General features: G+C 41.4%; 1 protein-coding gene across 13 annotated transcripts in view; it reads right to left on the reverse strand.

Annotated features, from left to right (window-relative positions):
* Nucleotides 1-4,096: 4,096 nt before the first annotated feature.
* LOC149141320 (putative protein phosphatase 2C 60) overlaps nt 4,097-25,145 on the reverse strand; it is a 116,848-nt gene continuing 95,799 nt past the window's right edge. For 12 of the 13 annotated variants that reach the window (XM_089447389.1, XM_089447384.1, XM_089447386.1 and 9 more), the window contains 6 exons: nt 23,274-23,399; nt 22,950-23,073; nt 22,787-22,863; nt 22,606-22,658; nt 4,653-4,707; nt 4,097-4,536 (listed from right to left, as the gene is read on the reverse strand). In XM_089447389.1, coding sequence (XP_089303515.1) covers nt 4,378-4,536; nt 4,653-4,707; nt 22,606-22,658; nt 22,787-22,863; nt 22,950-23,073; nt 23,274-23,399 — 594 coding nt within the window. In that variant the 3' untranslated portion in view covers nt 4,097-4,377. Of the gene's footprint in view, nt 4,537-4,652; nt 4,708-22,601; nt 22,659-22,786; nt 22,864-22,949; nt 23,074-23,273; nt 23,400-25,145 lie in introns of those variants that run through there. The other variant, XM_089447391.1, reaches the window with a different exon arrangement.

A 25,145-nucleotide genomic window follows, 5' to 3' on the forward strand; every position in this document is an offset into this window, starting at 1 on the left:
AATTAAGTTTGTTTTAGAGTTTATACAATTGGTTATATCTACAAAAATTAAGTTTGTTTTAGAGTTTATACAATTGGTTATATCTACAATGGATATTTTCTCAAATTCTAATTCCACATTTGATAAGATGAATACATTTTGTCGCATGATAGACATTGGCCTTATTAGTCGTTGCTAAGACAAGACTTCAGCATCAGATTTGTTCATTGAACACTATTAGTTTAACATTGACTAATGCAATCTATAATGTTTAATTTTGTATTTTTTTTCAATATTATTAAAAATATATTTTTTCAAATATTTGATTGGACCATAACTTGATGGTCTTATTACAGCCTTTGCGCAATATAATGTCATGTGGATAATTGTCTCACATATTTTATCCAATAGTTTTTAAATATTGTCATGATATTCATGCATTTTGTAGTGATTTTTTATTCTTAAGTTTTGCAAAATAACTATTCAAAATTAAAATCTTTAAAAATAATTCATACTTAGTTAAATAACATATTTATCACCAATTACTTCTCACCATAATTTAAGTAAGTTATTGCATAAAAATGGATAAGAATAAGATGTAAATAAATATACTTACAAGGAGTTATTTCCCACCATTATTTATGGAGGAATATAATTGTAAATGTGTATACATCGCAATTAATTAGTTCTTGCCAAAGAAATACTCTAACATTCCATTTGTTTATAAACCATTGTTAATTCAGCATTGACCAATGCAAGCTATAATGTTTTTTTTAGAGCATAATTTCTAACTTCAATCGCAGACACTAAACTGCTCTCTAACACTTGTTTTAAATGAACTGTTAATTTTGCATTCAATACATTTACATATAATCAAAATTTAACTTCTTCCTTTTCAATGTTCCCTTCCCTTGCTTCAGGGTATACTAGTTTATATTATTTTATATTTAGGTTCATAATATGTTATAGTCTAATAGATATGCTTGATACGACCTTCGAAGAAAGAATGAAGATTTTAGGAATGATGTATACAATAGTTATTAATGTTAGGGTCTTTCAAAGCAAATAACTACATAGTCCAACTTTACAACATTAATTAGTTGTAGGCATGGTTCAATTCCACTTCATCTAGGAAGCATTAGAAAGCATAGATATAAAGAAATTGAATTATCTTGCAAAAGAAAATATTAGTCACTAATTTAAACTCAATCAAGGTTTTGTGCACTGCCACCCACCCATTAATTGAAGAGACCTATAGGTAGGGAGGGAATTCGTTGGGCAAATTGCCCTTCACGAGGTAATTTGTCTGTTAAATATAATTAAAAATTTTGCCTATCCATCAACATTCTTTGTTAAAATGATCAAAACGGCCACTAGAGTGGTAGAAACCATCAAATTTGACAAGTGTTTCAATTTTGAAATTTCTTCTGTACCTATGAGTACACTGTCATCTTCAATGTCATACGAGAATTAGCACATTGTTCTTTCTTGGTATTTGAATCAGTAAACTTAGCATCAAAGAGTGCCTTAACAATACACCCAATCACCATCTATTCAAAGCCTCATATTCAAAATTAACATATTCTTGTTGCATTGTCTACATTTTGTTGATACATAATAGCAAAGATTTGATCAAGGATTGAACAAGAAGATTGTTGGTTGGTCACCTAAAACAAAAGATATTAATAAATTTTATACTGATTGCGAATTCATATCACAAAGGACACCTGGGACCATAAAAAGTTTCTCATGTAGAGGAAATACAAGAAGATTGTTGGTTGGTCACTTAAAACAAAAGATAGTAATGAATTTTATACTGATTGCGAATTCATATCACAATGGACACCTGGGACCATAAAAAGTTTCTCATGTAGAGGAAATACATCAGCCACACCCCACAGCAGCCTCCCACAAAGAGCACTTCAAACACTTCTTGCTCCATAGTGTACTTGTTCTATAAAGTAATATATGCAATGTTTCAAGAAAGAAAATTGCAATTTGTTGAAAACATTGATAGACATCAAGTTGATATTGTCAAAGGGTGGTCCCTGGTGAAAAAAAATAATAATAAGATACCTCATCAGAGTGTAACTGGATGCTTAATGTATGAAATGGTTAGTATCAGCATAGATCCATCTTAATCCCGTATTTATTATGCACTAAGAGGGATCAAAAAGAAATTTGCATGCAGATCATTGGTGCTTAAAAAATCCTAAGTTAAAATAGATTTGTGCATGTCTTTGTCTATCTATATTATTTAATGTTTGGTATTTTTTTCTTAAATTTTCTTTTTTACATTACAGAAATTATTTATATTTTGATTTAGAAGCACAGGTGTTACATATCTCATCCATACCATGCTTTTATGTTTATAATTTTTTATAATACTATATGGGCAGACTTATACCACATCATGTTAGTATTAAGCGTGAATGTTACACATCTCCCTGATACTGGGTTGTATAATACACCTCACATTTCTCAATACAACATACCATGCTTTTATGTTTATAATTTTTTATAATACTATATGAGCAGACTTATATCACGTCATGTTAGCATTAAGCGTGAATGTTACACATCTCCCTGATGCTGGGCTGTATAATACACCTCACATTTCTCAATGCAATGAAACTTGATACCGCACATGCAATGGGAATTGAGAAAATTGGTGTCAGCACAGCAAATTGTGGAATTGGCTATAATGGGAATAATGGAACTCCATGAGTCTATAAGACACACCAATGCTAGTTGGGCAGGTGATAGAGACAATTTAAATTTGGCATCAAACTGTGTGTAGCCTATTTAGATTAGTCACTATAGCTAGAACAGCAAAAAGCATCAACTATTGCAATATCCAACACAGAAACAGAGTACATGGCAGCAAAACATGGAAAAAAGCAGTTTCACTTAAGGGCCAATATTGAGAGACCAAATGATTATTCATTGTAAGAAACAAAGTGCAGTTTCACTAGCAAAGAACTAAACTTATCATGCAAAGTCGAGGCACATCCATATTCAATATTATTTTGTCAGGGAAATGGTTGAAACTCGTGAAGTGTGCTTGCAGAGGTGTAGCTTGCATGAGAGGGCATATGAATGATGAGAAATTCAAAAGATATTGAAATTCCATGGGAGTGATTAAGGTCAGTTAAGAGAGTTGTAATGGTAGTTCTTGTGCCAAAACCTCAGTGAACACTACGTGGGAGAATGCTGTGAGCAGCAAAAAGCATCAGCAATTGCAATATCCAACACAGAGTACATGGCAGCAAAATGTGGAAAAAAGCAGTTTCACTTAAGGGCCAATATTGAGGGACCAAATGATCATTCATTGTAAGAAACATGCTGCAGTTTCACTAGCGAAGAACTGAACTTATCATGCAAAGTCAAGGAAAATCCATATTCAATTTGTCAGGGAAACTGTTGAAACTCGTTAAGTGTGCTTGCAAAAGTGTAGCTTGCATGAGAGGGCATATGAATGATGAGGAATTCGAAAGATGCTGAAACTCCATGGGAGTGACAAAGATAAGTTAAGAGAGTTGTAATTGTAGTTCTTGTGCCAAAACCTCAGTGAACACTGAATGGGAGAATGCTGTGCTAGCAAGAACTCTATCAGTTTTAACAATGTTTAAACATGCACACAGCTAACTTTATCGCATGCATGCATCCAAAACCTTTTAATTCACATGCACAGACATTTTACATTCCTTCCGCATAAATGTGTACAACTCGTCTGGATAGAGAGAGTGGAATCGAAGGAGACCAAATTTAGACCTAAAACCTCTGTTTTTATTATGAATCTTCTGCATATCTATGGTGATACCATACAATCTTCTGTATTTCTCCATTTATGCTTTAACAACACAAATGACCAACTTGGTCAGATAAAAGTGCACTTGTTTATTCATGAAACGACTATTCTGCTCATTTTATACAAGTGTAAACAATAGCTATCACCATACCATCAAATACATTCGGATGTGAATATCTTCAAAAGTTCCAAATAGTATCCCTCCTAAATACTACTTTTCTATGTCCACGAATATTTACAATGCAACTGCCTATCAAGACTACCTTGCAAAAGAAAGCTCTGATAGAATGGTCAACGCAAGTAAAATGATCTAAAACCATTTGGCATTTTCTTGAGTAAAAGAAATTTTCAATAAAAATGGCAAATAGGATGCATTTTTCCAATTTAATGGTCCTGTTTGAAAATGACTAGCTAAATTTCTGAACAGAGAAGCAACATTTGGAAACATCACATTTCTGCGTTCGCATATCCACAACTCAATCACTGCACACTGAGAATTCCAGGGCTACAAGTGCAGCTATGAACAGGCAGCAGTAGTATCTAAATAGTAAATACATATACATGAAATCTCAATTTCATGATAAAGTTCAAGATGATAATTCAGGGTTTACGCTGCATTTATTTTCAGATCTCTTCTTGAACTGCACTATGATGATGGTCATGTTATCACAACCCTCACCTAAAGCTGTTGATGGCGCAAGACATTTGGCAAGCACTTTTTCACAGACTGTTGAAAGTTTATCATCCTGCATAGTTTATAGCAAAGCTTAAAATTAACAATGTTTATCTGTAAGCATTGGCATGAAATGAAAACCCGATGCTCAGTAAATGTACACGAATGATTATAGAGATGGACACTCACAACATTAATGTGCTCATGTATAAAGTCCACAACTTGTTGGCTAGACATGACATCCCTGTAAAAAACAAGTATAAATGTTAGTACTGGACCTCTCTTCTCAAACCAGGAGCACCATTTTCTTGCACAAATCTAAATAGGTAAGATTAAGAACATGCAGAATTCCAGCGACATAGGATAGCAAATGGCTTGAATCTATCACCCATACTCCTGAAGAAAAGACCACTGTGAGGGAAACGCCATCTAATTCACCAGGTGATCCAGCCATTCTCCCATGAGACCAAGAAAGAAGATTCTGAATTATTCTAATAAAAGCCAAGCAATCCAGGCTCTACGGATGTGAAACATGCAGGATATAATTGGATCTGGGCATCCACCCATTTTGCACGAGAGTAACCAAATTGCATGATGGCCTAAGAGCATGGTTTTTCCATACATATGGAGTTTGCCCCTTGCAAAATCAAAGCTGAAAGAATTATGTTACAAAATCATTGTTCTATCCATCCTTTGTAGAATGCTTCCATGTCCTTCACAGAAATTATTCCAAGTGAACCACAACTTTGCAGAGTCATGGCGACTGCACCAGTTTGAGGCATACAATGTATGTCAGGCATGAAGAGAAAGGCAAGCCTCCTTCCCTTACAAGATTCAAGATGACAAAGTACGCTTATTATCTGTCTAATTCTCAACCATGTTAAAATCTCCACAGATTAGTTGTCTTTAATAGCCTATCTGCCAGTTACCACCAGTATGCAACACACTCCTCAATGCCATCAGAAGCATAAATGTTAGTCAAACCAAAAATGCATCCACCCAAATTAAGCAAGACCTGAAACCAAGAATGCATCCACACAAATTAAACAAGACTTAAAGAAATATCTCCAAAAGATTTGACACCGCCTGCCTGCCCCTCCCCCCCCAAAGCTATGAAACCAGATTCGTACCCCAGGCCCGTCGTGTCCCGAATCAGGCGAATCGGACATGATTCGGTTGGATTCGTGTCCTTCTGAACATGTCCGATCGTGTCCCGATTTTTGGATTCAAATCCTGATTTTGGCCACCCGCGTGAAGTTAAAAGGCAATGTTTGCCATTCTTTTTTCACATTGACTTATTTTGATTGTTGTGGGTTTGCAATGGGTGTTTGGGAGCAAAGACCAAAGGGTGTGGGAGAATTTTCAAGGAGATTCAAGCAACAGGTAAGTGCATTTTCTCTCTATTTTTTTGCATTCTTATTACAGAAGTTTACATGTGCATTTCTTTTACAAATTTGCGCATTTTTTGTTTTTTTTTTACAGTATTCGTGGCTCAATCAAGGGCAGCAAGGAAGGGGCAAAGGAAGGGAAGAATGTCCCCATTGGAGATGCCCCTCCTCTCCCAATTTCATCAGGGTCTGCTGCAAGTGTTCCCTCTATTGCAAGTGGGGCTGCAACAACAACTTCAAATGTTGAGGGAAGACATCCTCCTCAAGATAACAAATATCCCTTGTGGAAATATGTCACAAGAGAGCAAGGGCCAAGCAGCAAGGTGAAGGGAGGAGGCAATGTGAGTTGGAAATGCAGCTATTGCAACACTACTTTCACGAGCACATATTTCCGTGTGAAAGCTCATTTGTTGGCTTTACCAAGTTGTGGAATTGCAACTTGTACAAAGGTGCCTTTACCAAAGAGGAAAGAAATGGAAAGAGAGTCCAATGTTGGTATGGCAAATGTGGCTGCAAAATCTAAAAAAACCAAGAATGATGACCCCCTTCCATTCTTGAGGAAAAACAACAACAAATTCCCATTTGAGAGTTCTGGTGGGGGACAAGCAACAAAAAGAAAGGCAATTTCACTTGGTCCAATGGACAAGATTTTTCAGAAAGAGAAACAGGAAGAGCTTGATCTCACCATTGCCTTTTTTTTCTATCAGCACTTCATATCTTTAATGTTGTATGCTCACCTTTATTATTGAAATGTGCCGAGCTCTAACTCAAGGGGCTCCATTAGGGTATGTGCCTCCTGGGTCAGAAAAGCTTAGAACCACATTGTTGACGAAGGCAAAAAAAGAGGTGGAAAAAATGCTTGAGCCTATTAAAGCATCATGACCAACATCTAGGGTTAGCATTGTTTATGAAGGATGGACATATCTAGCACGACACCCACTCATCAGCTTCATGGTGTCTTCCTAAATGGTCCATTTTTCTTGAAAGCAGTGGATGCACTTGGACAATACAAGGATGCACAATATATGGGTGAGTTGTTTATTAAAGTTATTGAAGATGTAGGTGTTGATTCTTGTGTGCAAATCATTACAGCACTTGTTTGCAAGGTCGTTAGCATGATTGTGGAAGCTAAATATCCACAAGTGTTTTGGACACCTTGCATTGTCCATTCATTGAACTTAGCAATTAAATCTATTGCTTTTGATGTGCCTTGGATTGGTAGCATTATTGAGGATGCACGGCATATACGCAACTTTGTACAAAATCATACAAATGCCCTCACTATCTACAAGGAATACACCAATCTATCATTGTTGAAGACCGCGAATACACAGTTTGCCTCCTCATTCATGATATTGAAGAGGTTGAGGGAGGTCAAGACCGCTCTTGGGGCCATGGCTATTTCAGAGTTTTGGTCTTTTTGGAGAAAGACAAATCAAGTAGCATATAAAAGAGTGAAGGACACAGTGTTAGATGATGCTTGGTGGGAGAGGGTAGATCTACTTATTCAGATGATGGACCATATCATTTCTTTGCTTCGATTTGCAGATACAGACCAACCCATCCTAGGAGAGGCTTATGAGGGATGGGATTCCATGATTGAGTCTGTGAGGAGCATTATTTTACAGAGTAAGTGCCCCAAGTATGACGCATCATCAAAGGCCTTCTTCACCACTATACAGGATATTTTTGTCAACAGATGGAACAAGAATTGCACACCTTTACATTGTTTGGCTCACTCATTGAACCCAAAATACTACAGCCATGAGTGGCTAAATGGTGGACCTTCCCGCAGATTCCCTCCTCACATGGATGGTGAAATCTCACATGGGAGAAAAGATGCATTCAGGCAAGTTTTTCAGGATAAAGCATCCCTTGATGAGGTGGAGGATGCCTTTGCAAAGTTTTCCATTGACACTGGCCGATTTGCAGGATATGATCTTATTAGAGATAGGGGGCTAAGAAGCCCTATTCTTGGTGGGAAAACATAGGGCAAAAAGCCCTCCTCTATAGAAGTTACCCATGAGGCTCCTCTCAGGTGACTTCATCCTCTTGTTGCGAGAGGAATTGGAGCACATATGGGAATTTTTAGTGTCAAGAAGAGCAGGCTTGAGCAGTCCAAGGCAGAGACAATGGTGTATGTGCACACCAACCTTTGTCTTATTTACAGGCAGAGGGATGAGTAGTTGAAGGGAAAGACAAAGATGTGGGATGTATTTCCTAATGATATGGGTCTAGACAACAGTGTTGAGTTGGCATTGGCCAACTTGGATCTCAATGATCCAGTGCTTGAGCCTGTCACATTTGATGATGGTGATACTATAGAGGGGTCATCCTCCACACCATCAGATGCAGAGATGACTATGGATACAAGGGAGGAGGATGCAACAAAGGAGAGCAATGGTGACCAGATGATGAGTACAGTGATGCTGATTTTGATGATGACTATGAGTCATGAGCTACCTACTGCCTTGAGGTTTGTATACTTGTAGTTGTTTTGTATTTGCTATTTTTATTTTCCATTGGCATTGCATTACATATGTAACACATTTTGATTTTGATGACTTAATGAGAAAACTACAGTATCTTTATCTTACTATCTTGTCTTTCTCCTATTGGATCATTGATGAATTGAATATGTATTATGATTTATCATTTATGTTACAATTGTATTTGTATGCATAATGTTACTTTGTAAAACTTACATCTAGATGAAGATTTATGTTTGAAATCAATGAATTTGTATCATGAATGAGAATTTGTGTAAGAAATATCTAATTTTTAATATATATAACGTATCTGAATGTGTCATGTTCCAGGGGGTCAACGTGATAGTATCTGACACTCAAATCTCTATGTCCGTCGAATCCCATATCCCCATGTTAGGGGACTTAGCCCCAAAGTTAACTATCACCTCAACAAAATGGGGGAGATGAGGATAACAAGCTCTCTTTTCCCTTCATTATGCTCTAACACAATCATCCATGAGCTCAACCAAATAACAGAGGGTCATACTCTACAAAAATCTAGCAATCATATCTTCTTACAAGCATGCAAATCTACCCCACAAATGGAAGACATCACATGGAAAATAGTGTGTTTTCTACCAAGGTCACATAGACCCTAGACATTCCATGATATGTCTTTCAATGAGAACTTCCAATTCTATGCATCTCCAACTCATTTTCCCTAAGACCTGTTAGCTTCTGGCATTCCACTGAAAGTGTTTACACCATGCTTGGGGATGCCTTATGTGATGTGAAGTGCATGGTGTGATACCTACCCTTGGTTCTATATTAGCGGACATACACATTGGAGATAACTTACTTATGGATTGTATGGTGTAATGCCTACCCCTAGTTCTATCGCGGCTCAATTGGTGATTGAAGTAATGTGAAATTTGTAAAAACTAATAAATCCAAGGTTCAAATCCCCCCAGTTGTGACCCAGTTTACAGAGAGGACAAGTCATAGACCCCCAAAGGTTTACTAGTAGCTACGTGTCAGGTAGGCTCCTGGGTTCCTCTGGGATACCAAAAACAAAAAAACAAAAAAGAAGAAATTTACAAACACCAATAAGTGGCACTTTTAACTTATAACATCAATTATGTAATGAAAACAAATTAGAAAATAAGCAAGAAAACCAAACAGAACAACAACATAAATTTATCCTCCAACTTCTCATTACATTCAATTAACTCAAAGAAATCATTGGGCTCCCTAACCAAGGAAAATGGCCCACAAAAAGTACAAAGAAATTACAGCAAAACCCAAAGAATATTTCAGAAAAAAATTCCAGCCTCTTATTCACTTGTGCATCCCTCCTTCAACTTCTTATGTTTCCCATGTGTGGCCCAATCTACTAGTTGCTTCACATGTGTGGCTCCCTTAGTTGTGCAGCTTCCTATGTGTCCCATGTGTGGCCCAATCTCCTAGCTGCTTCACATGTGCGACTCCCTTAGCTGTGCAACCCTCCTGGACTCACAGGTGTGGGTTCCCTGCTAGTTTTCTTGCTGCTAAAAAAATTCTCCTGTTGGCTTTTCTCCTTTCCTCAACCTTATGACTCACTCTCAAAAATCTGCAATTCAAAAAATATTTCTCAATTTTCTCTCTCTCACTTGATTAGTTACAATAAGCAATGTGTCTCGATCCTCTCCCTTAGGCTCCTTTTATAATTCTCCAAGGCTAAATCCCTAATCTCCAAAGTGATAAAGAGATAGGATTAAATCCTAGCTCACTTGGATCAACGATGGAGATTAGATCTAAGTTGCTTAAATAATTAAATATTTATCCTTTGATAAAACATTAGCCTAAGCCTACATTAATCAGTTTAATTGATCAATGTAATTTTCCTAAGTTATCATATTAGTTGCTCCTCTCAAACAACCACCTAAAGAGGACTTCATTTCCACATGCTAAAGCAGCAAAACTATGTGGAAGACCTTCTGATGCTACAAAAATCAACACTCCCTCCCAGCAACGAAGGGATTCTCCACAACCCTCATCTTGTCTCTCTAGAAAACAAATTTCGCTTTCACTAAAGGCTTGGTGAGAATATATGCTACCCAATCCCCTATGGAAATGCACTGCAATCACACAACACCTCTCTGAACCCCATCTCTGATGAAGTGGTATTTGATCTCTATGTGCTTGGACCTATCATGAAACAATGCATTCTTGAAAAGCTTGATGCATCTTTGGTTATCACACTGGATCTCCATAGGTCGCATCTCAAGACCAAACAATCGTGTGAGCATCTTATGAAGCCATGTTTCTTCACAACTATCCAAACTCACTACCATGTATTCAACCTCTGCTAAGTTAAGTGCCATTGGTTGTTATTTCCTGTTGAATCACGAGATCATAGCTAACCCCAAGCTAAAACGACATCCAGTTGTACTCTTCCTATCCCATTTGGAATCTATAGAGCCCTGCAACTGCACTCCACCAACTGATATATCTCAACCCATGGTCCACTATACCACAAAGATACCTCAACACATGCCTCACTACCACCCAATGAACCTTCCTCGGTTCCACCATAAACTAACTGAGCGTACTCACTGCAAACCATATATTTGGTCTAGCATGGACCAAATACATCAATGACCAGATAAACAAACTACTTGTACAATGTGGGATCAGATACACCAATTCACTATTAGAAGCATCAATCTTCCTCAAATCCACCATCCCAAATTTATTCAGGATCTCAATTGCATGCTTGCCCTACCAAAGGATATCTCTCCTGGTTGCTGCCACATCTCCGATCCCAAAAAGTAGTGCATCAATCCCATATCCACCATCTCGAACTCTAAAGCAAGTTCCTCCTTGAACATCCCTATGAGCCTCTATGATTTTGTCAGAAAGCGATCATCAAAATATAGTAAGAAGATAAGTGGTTCACCATCAACAAGTACATAGTGTTATCCACCACCTGTGGGTGACAACCATAGGAGAATTTTTTGTACTAGATTGTCTTCAGGCAGCAGCCAACAGCCCCTTGTAGCCACTAGATAGCTCAATGTGCCATTATCTCTGCCACCATAGCCATCCATTATGCACCCTCACTCATCTGTCATGATCGTATCTTTGAAGGTGGGCCTTCCAACCCCGAATGTATGACTTTCATTATGTAATTGGGTATCTTTTCTTACTTATCACGGACACTTTTGGGCATGGATTATTGGGGGGATTAGGCAGAAAGAATAGGTTTGGTTTGTACTCTTGTCCCCTTGTCCAATTTGGTGGTTAACCTTGTGTCCTAGTCCCGTGGGATCTCCTTTATTGGCCTACAATCCACCATCCCAAAATTATTCAGGATCTCAACTACATACTTGCCCTACCCAAGGATATCTCTCCTGCTTGTTGCCACATCTCCAATCCCAAAAAGTAGTGCATCAATCCCGTATCCTTCATCTCGAGCTCCAAAGTAAGGTCCTCCTTGACATCCCTATGAGCCTCTATGATCTTGTCAAAAAGCGATCATCAAAACAAAACAAGAAGTGGTTCACCATCAGCAAGTACATAGTGTTATCCACCACTTGTGGGTGACACCAATAGGAGAATTTTTTCTCCTAGATTGTCTTCAACATACAGCCAACAGCCCCTTACAACCACTAGATAGCTCGATGTGCCATTACCTCTGCCACTTGAGCCAGCCATTATGCACCCTCGCCCATCTGTCATGATCGTATGTTTGAACGTGGGCCTTCCAACCCCGAAGGTATGGCTTTCATTATGTAATTGGGTATCCTTGCCTACTTATCACGAACACTTTTGGGCATGGATTATTGGGGGATTCAGCAGAAAGAATAGGCTTGGTTTGTACTCTTGTCCCCTTGTCCAATTTGGTGGTTAACCTTATGTCCTAGTCCTGTGGGATCTCCTTTATTGGCTACTAGCTTTAGGAGTGGCACTACATGGCAGATCCCGATTTTGGTTGCGTCGTCCCACTTATCGACAACACATAATCACTCCCCTCCGTTCATTATAACCCATTTTCACATATTTCCCATTCGGGTCCAAATTTGTCTATTTGGTCCACAAGGAGTTAGCCTCCCCCTCCCTTGTAGGTTGATGCAGCTAAAAGAAAGTAAAATGCATAATTTGGCCACTCTCAACCGGAAATAGTACCATAAAATCCAAAGGATGGTCAAGACATACAAATTTAGCACGTGGGCAAAAGCAAACATGAGCTCTACCCCTATCATCATGGCCATCAGTGTGGTTCCTAGGGCCCCTCATATTGACCCCTTGCATCATTAAGGAGCCCATGATTGTCCCAACCCCTAGTGGGCGATGAATTGTCCAACCTTAAGGGGGTAATCACTGCTATATCATACACATCATGCTCTCATTCCCTGGAGCCCCAAGCAATGATGTGTAATGTTCCTAAGTAGGAATACAAGTGATATAAAGCATACAATCAGTTCAACAAATATAAAAACGAAATATATATTAAGCACCAATGGAAATGTTGGAAATAATGAACTGCTGATCCATTTTGTTAATCTTTTGAGGGAAAAATACAATAGATAAAAGAGTGGTGCACCTTGGCTTGTCTCAATGGACAATCATGACCAAACCCAGGTGCAAAATGATTGAACTGATGGCTGCCTCAACTGTTGCACCAATATGCACTGCTTTGCCCAGAAAACTGCTCTTTCTGCTAACTTTGAATGGCTGGAAACGCCACTTCCCGTGCTCAGAAAATTATAAGATTTGAGCTCTTGAATCCTTAGCCTAAACCCAGAAAACCCCACGAAGGAATTTAGCTGGTTTAGACTTCTGAAATTCAACCGCCTAGGATCCCAACATCAGCTTCAGCTGCAAAACTCGGCTGTTGGATTCTGCCTGTAAATCCTTACAGAAAATGTCCCAAAGTGTTGGGTTGACCCATACTACAAATCCCTTGACTTCCCGGATGAGCTTTCGGGCTGTAGCACCTGCTCCTAAGCCCCACGAAAACGTTGCATTGTTCCTTTGCGTTGTCCCCAAGCCCAGGAATTTGAACTGCTAGATTGCTGGCTCTGTTGGCTCCAAAACTCTCAAGAAATGTTGGCCTACTTCTGCTCTCCAAATCCTCTAACTCTCCTGGCAAATCACTGATCAATGGTGGCTCAAACTCCTACTTATTCTTCAGATAGCCCAGAAATACGCACTCCTTGTATTTGACTAAATGGTAGTGTTGTAACACACTCCTGGATCTCCTGAAATGTTGATCGAACTTCCTTCCTAGGGCGGGCACTGAAGGTCCGTGATGGTAAGGTTGGATCTCCTGCTTGAGAGATTCGTGGCTAAATAGCCGGTTGTCTCGGCTAAACAGCAAAGCGAACAGTCAAGGTGAATGATTGAATCCAAATGAGAGCTTCCTCCTCCTTTTATCTTCGTGGGCCTTCCTTGCCTCATGTGGGCCCCTCCATCCATCACTTCGAATTCCCTCCAAGCCATTCGAATGGTCTAGTTTGAATTCACATGTGGGTGGCCCCCACATTCCACTAGCAACCAAATAAAGTCGAATTTCTTCCTAAGTCCCTAAAAGTCGAAAATGTTGGGTTCTTTCCCGTAGCCAAAATTGTCAAAAATTGTGTAGTAACACCCTATTACAAATGTATTTGAGAAGGGGCATGACAGTCTTCCCCTCCCAAATGTTGCTTGCCTTCAAGCAACCTCAAAGCTGGGTGCTCCAAAATATGCTCACCCTCCTAGCTGACATCCTCATCCGTCCAACACACCAAGAACTCCCTGATGGTCCTGCTCCTCAGTTTCCTCTCCCTCCTCTCCAAGATGGCCTCAAGTTCCAAAACCAAGTGGCCCTCATCATCCAGTGGGGGTAACTCTGTTGTTGTTGTCACCTACTGCCCCAACACCTTTTTAAGGCATGAGACATGAAATACGTTGTGGATCCTGCTCCCTGGAGGCAGCTCCAACTCATAGGCCACCTCCCCAACTCGTCTAATCATCCGGTATGGCCCATAGAAACAGGGTTGTAGCTTCTCAGCCCCTTTCTGCTTCAACGTGGATTTCCCTGTAAGGTTGTACCTAGAGGTACACCAAGTTCCCCTCCTCGAAATGCTTGATTGTCCCAACCCCTAGTGGGCGATGAATTGCCCAACCTTAAGGGGGTAATCACTGCTATATAACACAAGATTCTCTCATTCCTTGGAGCCCCGAGCAATGATGTGTAATTTTCTTAAGTAGGAATACAAGTGATATAAAGCATACAATCAATTCAGCAAATATAAAAACGAAATATATATTAAGCACCCATGGAAATGCTAGAAATAATGAATTGTTGAGCCATTTTATTAATCTTTTGAGGGCAAAATACAATAGATAAAAGAGTGGTACACCTGGGCTTGTCTCAATGGACAAGCATGACCAAACCCAGATGAGAAATGACTGAACCGATGGCTGCCTCAACTATTGCACCAATCTGCATTGCTCTGCCCAGAAAACTGCCCTTTTTGCCAACTTCGAATGGCTGGAAACACCACTTCCCGTGCTCAGAAAATTATAATATTTGAGCTCTTGACTCCTTGGCCTAAACCCAGAAAAACCCACGAAGGAATTTAGCTGGTTTAGACTTCTGAAATTCGACCCCCAAGGAGCCCAACTTCAGCTTCAGCTGCAAAACTTGGCCTGCTGGATTATGCCCATAAATCCTTACGAAAATGTCCCAAAGTGCTAAGCTAACCCCTACTACAAATCCCATAACTTCCCGGATGAGCTTTCGGGCTGTAGCACCTGCTCCTAAGCCCCATGAAAACGCTGGACTGGCCCTCTGCGCTGTCCCCAAGCCCAGGAATTCGAACTGCTGGGTTGCTGGCTCTGTTGGCTCCAAAACTCTCAAGAAATGTTGGCCTACTTCTTCTCTCCAAATCATCTAACTCTCCTCGCAAATGACTAATCAATGGTGGCTCAAACTCCTCTTGCGTATTCTTCAGATAGCCCAAAAATACACACTCTGTGTATGTGACTGAATGGTGGTGTTGTAACACACCCCGAGATCTCTTGAAATGTTGATGGAACTACCTTCCTAGGGCGGGCACTCAAGGTCCCCCGAAGGTAAGGTTGCATCTCCTGCTTGAGAGATTTGTGGCTAAACAGTCGGTTGACTCAGCTAAACAGCAGTGGGAACAGTCAAGTAATTTCAATTTGCAAGGTGAATGACTGAATCCAAATGAGAGCTTCCTCCTTTTATCTTTATGGGCCTTCCTTGCCTCATGTGGGCCTCTCCATCCATCACTTTGAATTCCCTCTAAGCCATTCGAATGGCCTTGTTCAAATTCACATGTGGGTAACCCCCACATTCCACTAGCAACCAAATAAAGTCGAATTTCTTCCTAAGTCCCTAAGTCGAAAATGCTTGGTTCTTTCCCATAGCCAAAATTGTGAAAAATTGTGTAGCAAAACCCTGTTACAAATGTATTTGAGAAGGGACATGATAGTTTTCCCCTCCCAAATGTTGCTTTCCCTCGAGCAACCTCAAAGCTGGGTGCTCCAAAATATGCTCACCCTCCCAAGTGGCATCCTCATCTGGCAAGTTCTTCCAACACGCCAAGAATTCCCTGATGGTCCTACGCCTCAGTTTCCTCTCCCTCCTGTCCAAGATGGCCTCAAGTTACAAAACCAAGTGGCCCTCATCATCCAATGGGGGTAACTTTGTTGTTGTTGTCACTTGTTGCCCCAACACCTTTTTAAGGCATGAGACATGAAATATGTTGTGGATCTTACTCCCCGGAGGCAGCTCCAGTTCATAGGCCACCTCCCCAACTCGTTTAATCATCTAGTATGGACCATAGAAACGGGGTTGTAGCTTCTCGGCCCATTCTACTTCAGTATGGATTGCTTGTAAGGCTGTAGCTGAAGGTACACCAAGTCCCCCTCCTCGAAATGCCTCTTTATCCTGTGTCGGTCTGTGTACACCTTCTACTGGTTTTGGGCAGTCACCAAGTTATCCTTGAGAGCCTTGAGGATGTCTTGGCTCTCTTAGATCCAATCTTTGGCCTTTGGGGCCCAGTTGTCTCCAGAAACAACATCAACAAAAGATAATGCATCGTATCCATACAAAGCATGGAAAGGAGTCATATCAATGGACATGTGGTGGGTGGTGTTGTAGCAGTACTTGCCCAGATGTAGCCATCGGATCCAAGCCCTATGCTGACCTGTCACGTAGTTCCTCAAATACCCCTCCAACCACTGATTAACTCTCTCGATCTGGCGATTTGTCTAGGGTGGTAACTTGTGCTAGGAGTGAGCTCGGTCCCGACCAATCTGAAAAGTTCCTGCCAAAAACCTCCCATGAACCTAATATCCCTGACACTCACAATGTTCTTGGGGAGCCAGTGCAGCCAGAAGATCTCCCGAAAGAAAAATTTTGCAACCTGTGCAATCGTGTACCTAGTGGGGATGGCGAAAAAGTGAGCATATTTGGTCAACCTATCAACCACTACATAAATGCAGTCCTTCCCCTGCACCGTGGCGAGCCCTGTGATGAAATCCATAGATATACTTTCCCATTTCCCCTCAGGGATGGGAAGCGACTGTAGCAATCTTGCAAGGTGAATCAACTCCCCCTTGTTTCTCTGACATGCCTCACACTCATGTACGTGCTTTAGCACGTCCCCCTTTAGGCACTTCCACGTGAATCTCTCCTTGACTACCATATATGTCTTCTGGAACCCCTGGTGCCCGGATAATGGGAGTCATGTGCTGTCTGGAGCACTCTCTCTCTCTCAACTGTGAGTTGGGTACCAGAAAAATGTGCGCCTTGTAATAGATGACCTCATCCATCACTCGGTAACGCTCATCTGCGTGGGTACCCTCCAAGAGCTCGCATGCCTTCTTGTCCTTGCAGTACTCCACGAATAGCTAAGCCTTCAAATCATGGCAGATGCTCATGAGTGATAGACAAGCTAGTCTCCGAGACAGAGCATCGGCCACCACATTGTGCTTTCCCTGCACATACTCTATATCGAAGTCATAGGCTTGCAGCTTACTGATCCATCTTTGTGGTCTATCATTGAGGCCTTGCTGCCCTATGAAGTGACGAAGACTGTTGTGATCAGTCTTCACCCGAAACCTGTTGCCCACCTGATACTGTCGATATTTGGCAAATGCATGCATGATGGCCAGCATCTCTTTATCAAACATGGAATATGGCAGCTCATGTGGTAGGATCTTCTGACTCTCGAAAGCAATGGGATGCCCATCCTGTGACAAAACTGCTCCAACTCCCACCCCTGATGCATCACACTCCACGGTGAAAGGCTGGGAGAAATCTGGAAGTGCCAAGGCCGGGCAACTGCTCATCACCTCCTTGAGGCGATCAAAGGCAACCTGTGCTCCATCAGTCCATGCAAAAGCCCCTCTCTTGGTCAAATTGGTCAAGGGTGTTACCAGCTATGAGAACCCCTTGACAAACTCCCTGTAGTAGGTGGAAATACCCAAGAAACCCCTCAACGCAGTCACATCTTGTGGTACCGGTCAATGTCGGATGGCCCGTATCTTCTCCTCATGGACCTTCACCCCATCAGCACCAATATGCTCTAGGTAGAGCATCTCTGTCAAGCCAAACTCGCACTGGGATAGTTTGGCATAAAACTGTTGCTCCTCCAAGATGCGTAGTACCTCCTCCAAGTGTTGGAGATTCTCCTCCCATGTTTGGCTGTAAATCAAAATTTCATCGAAGAAAACCAACACAAACCTCCTCAACTGTCGCCGGATGACATGGTTCATGGATGACTGGAAAGTGGGCGGAGTGTTGGTCAGCCCAAGCGACATTGACCAGGAACTCGAAGTGCCCATAGTGGCACCGGAAAGTTGTCTTAGGGATATCCTGATCCCTCACCCTGATCTGGTGGTAGCTTGAACACAAATTGATCTTAGAGAAGTACTTGGCTCCTCTAAGCTCATCCATCAGCTCATCTATGCGGGGGATGGGGTACCGGTTCTTCAATGTCTTCCGATTGAGGGCCCAGTAGTCAATGCACATGCGTAGGGTTCCATCCTTCTCCTTCACCAGTACCACTGACGAAGCAAAGGGACTGGAACTTGGCCTAATATGGCCCAATGCTAACAACTCCTGAATGGCCTTCTCTATCTCATCCTTATAGCCCTTGGGATGCCTATAAGGGGTGGTGATCATTGCATGCACACCTGGCTCCAACTCAATAGTGTGCCCGAATCCCCTGTTTGGTGACTGCCCTGGTGGAATGTCCCCAAACACCACTGCGTATCTGTCCAACAAGGCCTGTATGTCTGGTGGTGGTGGTTGGGCCTGTCCCCCAACCTCCAAAATCCTCAACTCCACTACCCATGCAATGTCCCCATGTCACAGATCTACCTCCATCCTATGGGCCGAGACTGTCTGAGGTGGATAGGACTACATGCCTTTCAGAACTACCAGTTTGCCATCTGGCCCAATGAACTCCATCTCTGGCTTCCTCCAATCTGTAGTGACTCACCCAAGGGAGTACAACCACTAGACACCCATCACCACGTTGGTGTCTGGCACATCGACCACAAAGAAATGGTCTGTCATCGAGTAGTTCCCCATAACTACTGTCAAAGCAGGCACATACCAAGTGCACTGTATGGTGCGGTCATCTGGTACAACGACTGAAAAGCCCTCAAACTCAGCTGTGGTGAGGCCCCTCCTCTGAACCAACTGGGCATCTATGAAGTTGTGGGTAGCCCCACTGTCAACTAGGACTGACACCCACTGCCCCTGTATGGTGCCTCTGATCCTTAATGTCAAAAATTTGGGAACCCCGCATAAGGAAGCAAGGACTCCCTCGAATGGGGCAAGGGATGCCCATCCATGTGGAGGTGGTGGTGGTGGTGGCCCTCTATCTGTCAAACTCTCACCATCTCCCACACCACACTCCTGCTCCACCTCGTCCTCCTGGTCACTATCTGAAAAGACCTCAATATAGTATGCTTTGTCAACAGTGCACTAATGGCCTAGTGCCCAAGGCTCTCTACATGTGAAGCACAACTTCCTCCTCCTGAGGTCCTTTCATGTCTCATCATCTAGCTGCCCCCGCCCTTGTGTGGTCCTCTAAGGTGGAGGTCTATTCCCATGCCCCTTCTATGGGAAAGGGGTCTGTGCAGGGAAAGGCGCTCTAGTCTTGGGGATGGCCCTCTGTAGATCTCTAGTGCACAAAACTGCCTCTTGCAGTGTGGAGGGCCTGCGTGACTTTACCAATCCACACAGGGGCTCAAGTAAGCCCTCAATGAAGGTGTAAACCCTCGTAGCCTCTAATAGATCTGGAACCATCATTGATACTCGCAGAAACTCTAAGATGTAGTGCTCCGGGTTGCTTATCTGGCGCAGTTGGGTCAGCTCTCTGAATTGGACCTCTGGATCTCTCTGGTCAAAATGCTCCACCACCCTCCTGGTGAAATCCTCATAAGAAGCCATGTTGGCATGCCCTGGGGTGGCCAAGCCATGAAACCACCAGACATGGGCTTCCCCCTCCATGAGCAACGTGGCCATCTTGATGGCTTCCTGTTTTGTCATCCGGTTGAGCTCGAAGTAGGTGTCCACCTTCTCAACCCAAGCCCTAGCCATGCACTTGTAGTGCCATCGAAAGTAGGGAGTACATCCTTGCTATGGTCCTTTGCAGCTCATAGTTTTGGGTTCCCTGTCCTCCATAACCCTTGTTCTTCTCACTCTACTTGAGCTTGCAGAAATCTCTGAAAGCGAGTGCTTAGTTGAAGTTTGCATCCATAGATTGCCAGTCTCTGAAATGATCTCCCATCTAAATGGGGTCTTCGCCCCTTGGTGGTTCGATTTGTGCCACTAGTATGAAAGAGGGCAATGTGATACGAGTTGGCCCACTAGCAGATGGGTGTTGTGCTGCTAGCGAGGGGTGATCGAATGGTTAAGGGGCTCTAGAAATTTCCCCAAACAAAAACCCTCTAGGAGTGGCCCTCTCTCTGTTTTGTAGCTTTATCTCCTCCAACATATCTTTCTGGCCCTTGGCTAAGTCATTCAAGGCCCTTAGGAGGTTGTCGAAAGCCATCTCTTCCCTGCTCTTGGGTTCCACCATGTCCTCCTCTTCTACCATTGCTTTCCCTCTGTCCTCCGTGTCTAGAGTAATCTCCAGCTCCCTTTCTCTGCTCTAGTACCTATGCCTTCTGTATGTGAAGTCCTATTGGTCCCCTTCTCTCATAGGAGAAAATCCCCATAGCTGAGCCAAGAACTAGGCTTTGATACTACTGTAATATTCCTAAGTAGGAATACAAGTGATATAAAGAATACAATCAGTTCAGCAAAAATATAAAAAAGAAATATATATTTTGAACCCATGAAAATGCTAAAAATAATGAACTGTTGAGCCATTTTATTAATCCTTTGAGGGAAAAATACAATAGATAAAAGAGTGGTGCACCTAGGCTTGTCTCAATGGACAAGCATAACCAAAACCAGGTGATAAATGACTGAACCGGTGGTTGCCTCAACTGATGCACCAATCTGCAGTGCACTGCCCAGAAAATTGCCCTTTTTGCTAACTTTGAATGGTTGGAAACACCACTTCCCGTGCTCAGAAAATTATAAGATTTGAGCTCTCGACTCCTAGGCCTAATCCCAAAAAATCCCACAAAGGAATTTAGTTGGTTTAGACTTCTGAAATTCAACCCCAAAAAGGCCCAACTTCAGCTTCAACTGCAAAACTCGACCTGTTGGATTCTGCCTATAAATCCTTCCGGAAAATGTCCCAAAGTGATGGGCTGACTCCTACTCCAAATCCCCTAACTTCCTGGATGAGTTTCCAGGTTGTAGCACCTACTCCTAAGCCCCACAAAAACCCTAGAATGGCCCTCTACGCTGTCCCCAAGACCAGGAATACGAACTACTGGGTTGTTGGCTCTGCTGGCTCCAAAATTCTCAAGAAATGTTTGCCTACTGCTACTCTCCAAATACTCTAACTCTCCTGGAAAATGACTGATCAATGGTGGCTCAAAATCCTCCTATGTATTCTTCAGATAGCCCAAAAATACGCACTCCATGTATGTGACTGAATGGTAGTGTTGTAACACACTCACGGGTCTCCTTAAATGCTGATGGAACTGCCTTCCTAGGGCGAGCAATCAAGGTCCCCTGAAGGTAAGGTTGAATCTCCCGCTTGAGAGATTCGTGGCTAAACAGCTGGTTGACTCGACTAAACAGCAAAGCGAACAATCAAGTAAGTTCGATTTGCAGGGTGAATGAATGAATCCAAATGAGAGCTTCCTCCTTTTATCTTCGTGGGCCTTCCTTGCCTCATGTGGGCCCCTCCATCCAGCACTTCTAATTCCCTCAAAGCCATTCAAATGGCCTAGTTCGAATTCACATGTGGGTGGCCCCCACATTTCACTAGCAACCAAATAAAGTCGAATTTCCTCCTAAGTCCCTAAGTTGAAAATGTTGGGTTCTTTCCCTTAGCCAAAATTGTGTAGCAACACCCTGTTACAAATGTATGTGAGAAGGGACATGACATGATGAAAGATAAAAAAAAGGCATATGAAGAAGGGTGGAAAAACAAAGGCTATGGTAAGCCATGTACCACAATTTCTCCCTACTACATCTATACACCCAAGTGGGGGGCTTCCATCATCATAGCTACCCCTGTACCATGGCATGTGGCTTGGAGCCTTCCCCTAATGCCCCACACCATTCCATCATTATATCACATGACATCTGCCATGTGACAAATATATCATGGACCTGTCACTCCCTTAGAGGTTGAAACCACCTAATAGGGTCCTTGATTAACCCCCTTGAACTTGGAGACACCTATACACTCTAAAGCCCATTATGAAAGGGCATGCCACTATGAAGTGACCACTTGGTTCCATGATTTGTAAGCCTATTTGCTCAATTGCACTAATGAATTGTTGTACTAGAAGGTAAGGAGACGCATTGGATCTTATACAGGATTGCAGGTAGGTCTTCATCTTGGGGTTTGGTCTCCCCATACAGGGTCCAAGCCCTCTAGAAATCCTAAAAGGGAGTTCCAAAGTGGTTGATTGGTAGCTAGCATGCACACCAGAATCCAGATATATCTTTCAGGAGGTAACATCAAGAGCCAAGGTAGATGGCCCCACAAGATACTGTAACCTTCCACACAAAGCTGATGAAGAACATGTTGCCAATGCCACAAGTAAAATATTTAGATTATCATAAAGATGATAAACAAAGAAGACAACTTCTAAACAAGTCATAACACCTAAAGGACTCTAGGTGCTGTAATTTTTCCTTACCAGACTCCATCGCATGCCAAGACAATGAACTCATCATCCTCACATAGCTCCACCTACATTGATACACAACGTGACAACCAATGAATTGACAAGGCAAATGGTCCATGCCACCTAAACCAAGTAAACAAATTCATGCATGGCCAAATGGTGTAGTTCAATCAGAAGGGATTAAATTACTTACAACATTTATATCTGGATTCGCAGTTACAATCTGTTTTTCAGCAGGGAGAAATTTGTTTTGTTTGAATTCCATATCTCCTGCAAACAGACAGAATCTTTTGAAAATTCCCAGTATCTAACTACTTGACAAACACCGCAAATTTAAACAAGACTAAGTGACATACCAATAGCCCTCGCCAAATTTAAGCTTCCATTGATACGTCCAGCATGAATGAATCCTCCAGCTCGAAGAATTCGATCCCTTTCAATCTCAAGCTCTGGCTTGTGATCTCGTGACAAGTTGTATGACTGTCAAATGAACAAGAGTCATAACTAGGAAAACTCTGTTGGATGAAAAACATTCAGGAAATTATGACAGTGAACAAAAATAGGCAAATTTATTTCCTTTACATACAAGACAAGCACAACTATTCTCCATGTTTGCTCAAAGTGCATGAAAATACCAAAATACACACAGCTCTCATATCTTAGTCAGTAACTTAAATTACCTGACCCTTTCTTGAGAGGACACAACGGGAATCACCAGCATTTGCCACAATAAGCTGATTATTTTGAAAAAGTGCAACACATGCCGTGCTTCCGGAAGTTGGCCCAGAAAAATCAGCATGTGGTCCCTATTGAAATACAGAATAGAAACTGTTAAAACTTAATTGCTTGAACAAGGTTACATACAGACAGAGCATACTATTGGTAACTGGATGAAACAAACAGATTATCAAATGAATCTAGAACACTCCATTTTTTGTACAAGTCAACAAGCTGGAGAGCTAAACAGGAAGTCACATTCTCTCAAAATATAGCTGAGCATGGGGATAATAAAAATTTCTAGTTCACTATCAGGCTCCTCTACTATTCTCCCTTTTTACAGTGTCCACTTCATTTTGAGGAAAAATATTTTACAAGCCTTGGTAATTTCAGTTGATAATATGAACCAAAGCATAAAATGCAGATTGACGATACTATAGAACAATGTTGTACAATATACTCCATATCCAGAATAAAAGAACTATCAAGGGGTAAATAATATAAGGATTTTAAAATTTATTTTGAAAAAAGCTTCATGGGTTCACTGAAAAAGAGAAGGTTAAGGCTAATTGACAAACCCCAAAACATAATAGCATACAACAAAATATACAGTCTGTCATTATATGATGAAGAAAATCCTCTTACTCACGAGATCAGTGAATCTATGATTGGATGGAGATGTAGGGCTCCAACGTACCCCTGCAGAAATGTTTTCAAAGAAATAAACCACAATTTTTTCTTGGAAAGAACGTAACAGCCTGAAGAGACATTGGCCCAACTCTATAGCTAAAGTACAAATCAAGACAAGATTTAATCAAAGACGGAAGAAAAGAAAATGTGATAGATATGACAAAAGAAGCAGTCAATTTCTGGAAGATGGTCAATGGGTTTGTGCGATGTGGATAATCAGTGAAGACAATGGCATGTGAGGCCACCCACCAAAGTCCACTTCCCCTAGGGACATGATAAAGTGGCTGGGGGGATGTGCAAATCCTTGGTGAATTTGATAGAATAGTACTCCCCATCGTGGCAGCTTATCCAAAAGGAAGTTCTTTTGATCATTGATTCACCCCCTAAGGGTTGTCTCCTTCATGCTTTTCAGGCCAATTGCAATACTCCTCTTGAGTTTAAAGGAAACAAATTTCAAAGAAGGAAACAAACTCGAATTCTAGATGCTTTGAGGACAAAAGGCATCAAATCAAAGTATGCTTGTGGCTTTTTTTGTAATTATAATTGTTTCATCTCTGGAAGGAATCAACTTAAATAAAATTTGCACATGAACTCATCTCCAAAACTATTTTTTCTTGAAAATGCACCTTATAGTTACTTAAAATAAACACCAAAGTTACACCATATAGACATTAGAGTTAAAACAAAGAGACAGGCATTACATGAAGATCTTCTTCCTATGAATGATGGGAAGGATAACATATGGGCATATGTTGCAAGGGGAAACAAAGCTACATCCTTCTGAAAGACATCAATTTTAGCTTTGACATAGACTACCAAATCATTTTTAAACACTCTCAATTCTCCCAACAATAGATGGCAATTGATTTAGTCATCGTATATTCAACAAACTAACCAAAAGACGGAATCAATATGAGAAGCTAAGTAAATATCCTATTATATTGAAGAGAAGTTCTGATGTGAAATCTTACCATCCCCCAAATCACAGAAATCTTCACCACATTGTAGAAAATCAAATTAGGGTGGTCTGACACTTTCACAACAAGACCGTTTTGCTCAAAACTCCATAACCTATATTGTCTCATGTCATCAATAATAACAGCATCAACAACAGACAATAATGAGAAAGCATTACAAGGAAGAAC

This window comes from Pinus tabuliformis, chromosome X (genome assembly GCF_031772625.1).
Source record: "Pinus tabuliformis cultivar Carrire ecotype Pingquan chromosome X, CPIR1, whole genome shotgun sequence".
Classification (NCBI taxonomy): domain Eukaryota; kingdom Viridiplantae; phylum Streptophyta; class Pinopsida; order Pinales; family Pinaceae; genus Pinus; species Pinus tabuliformis.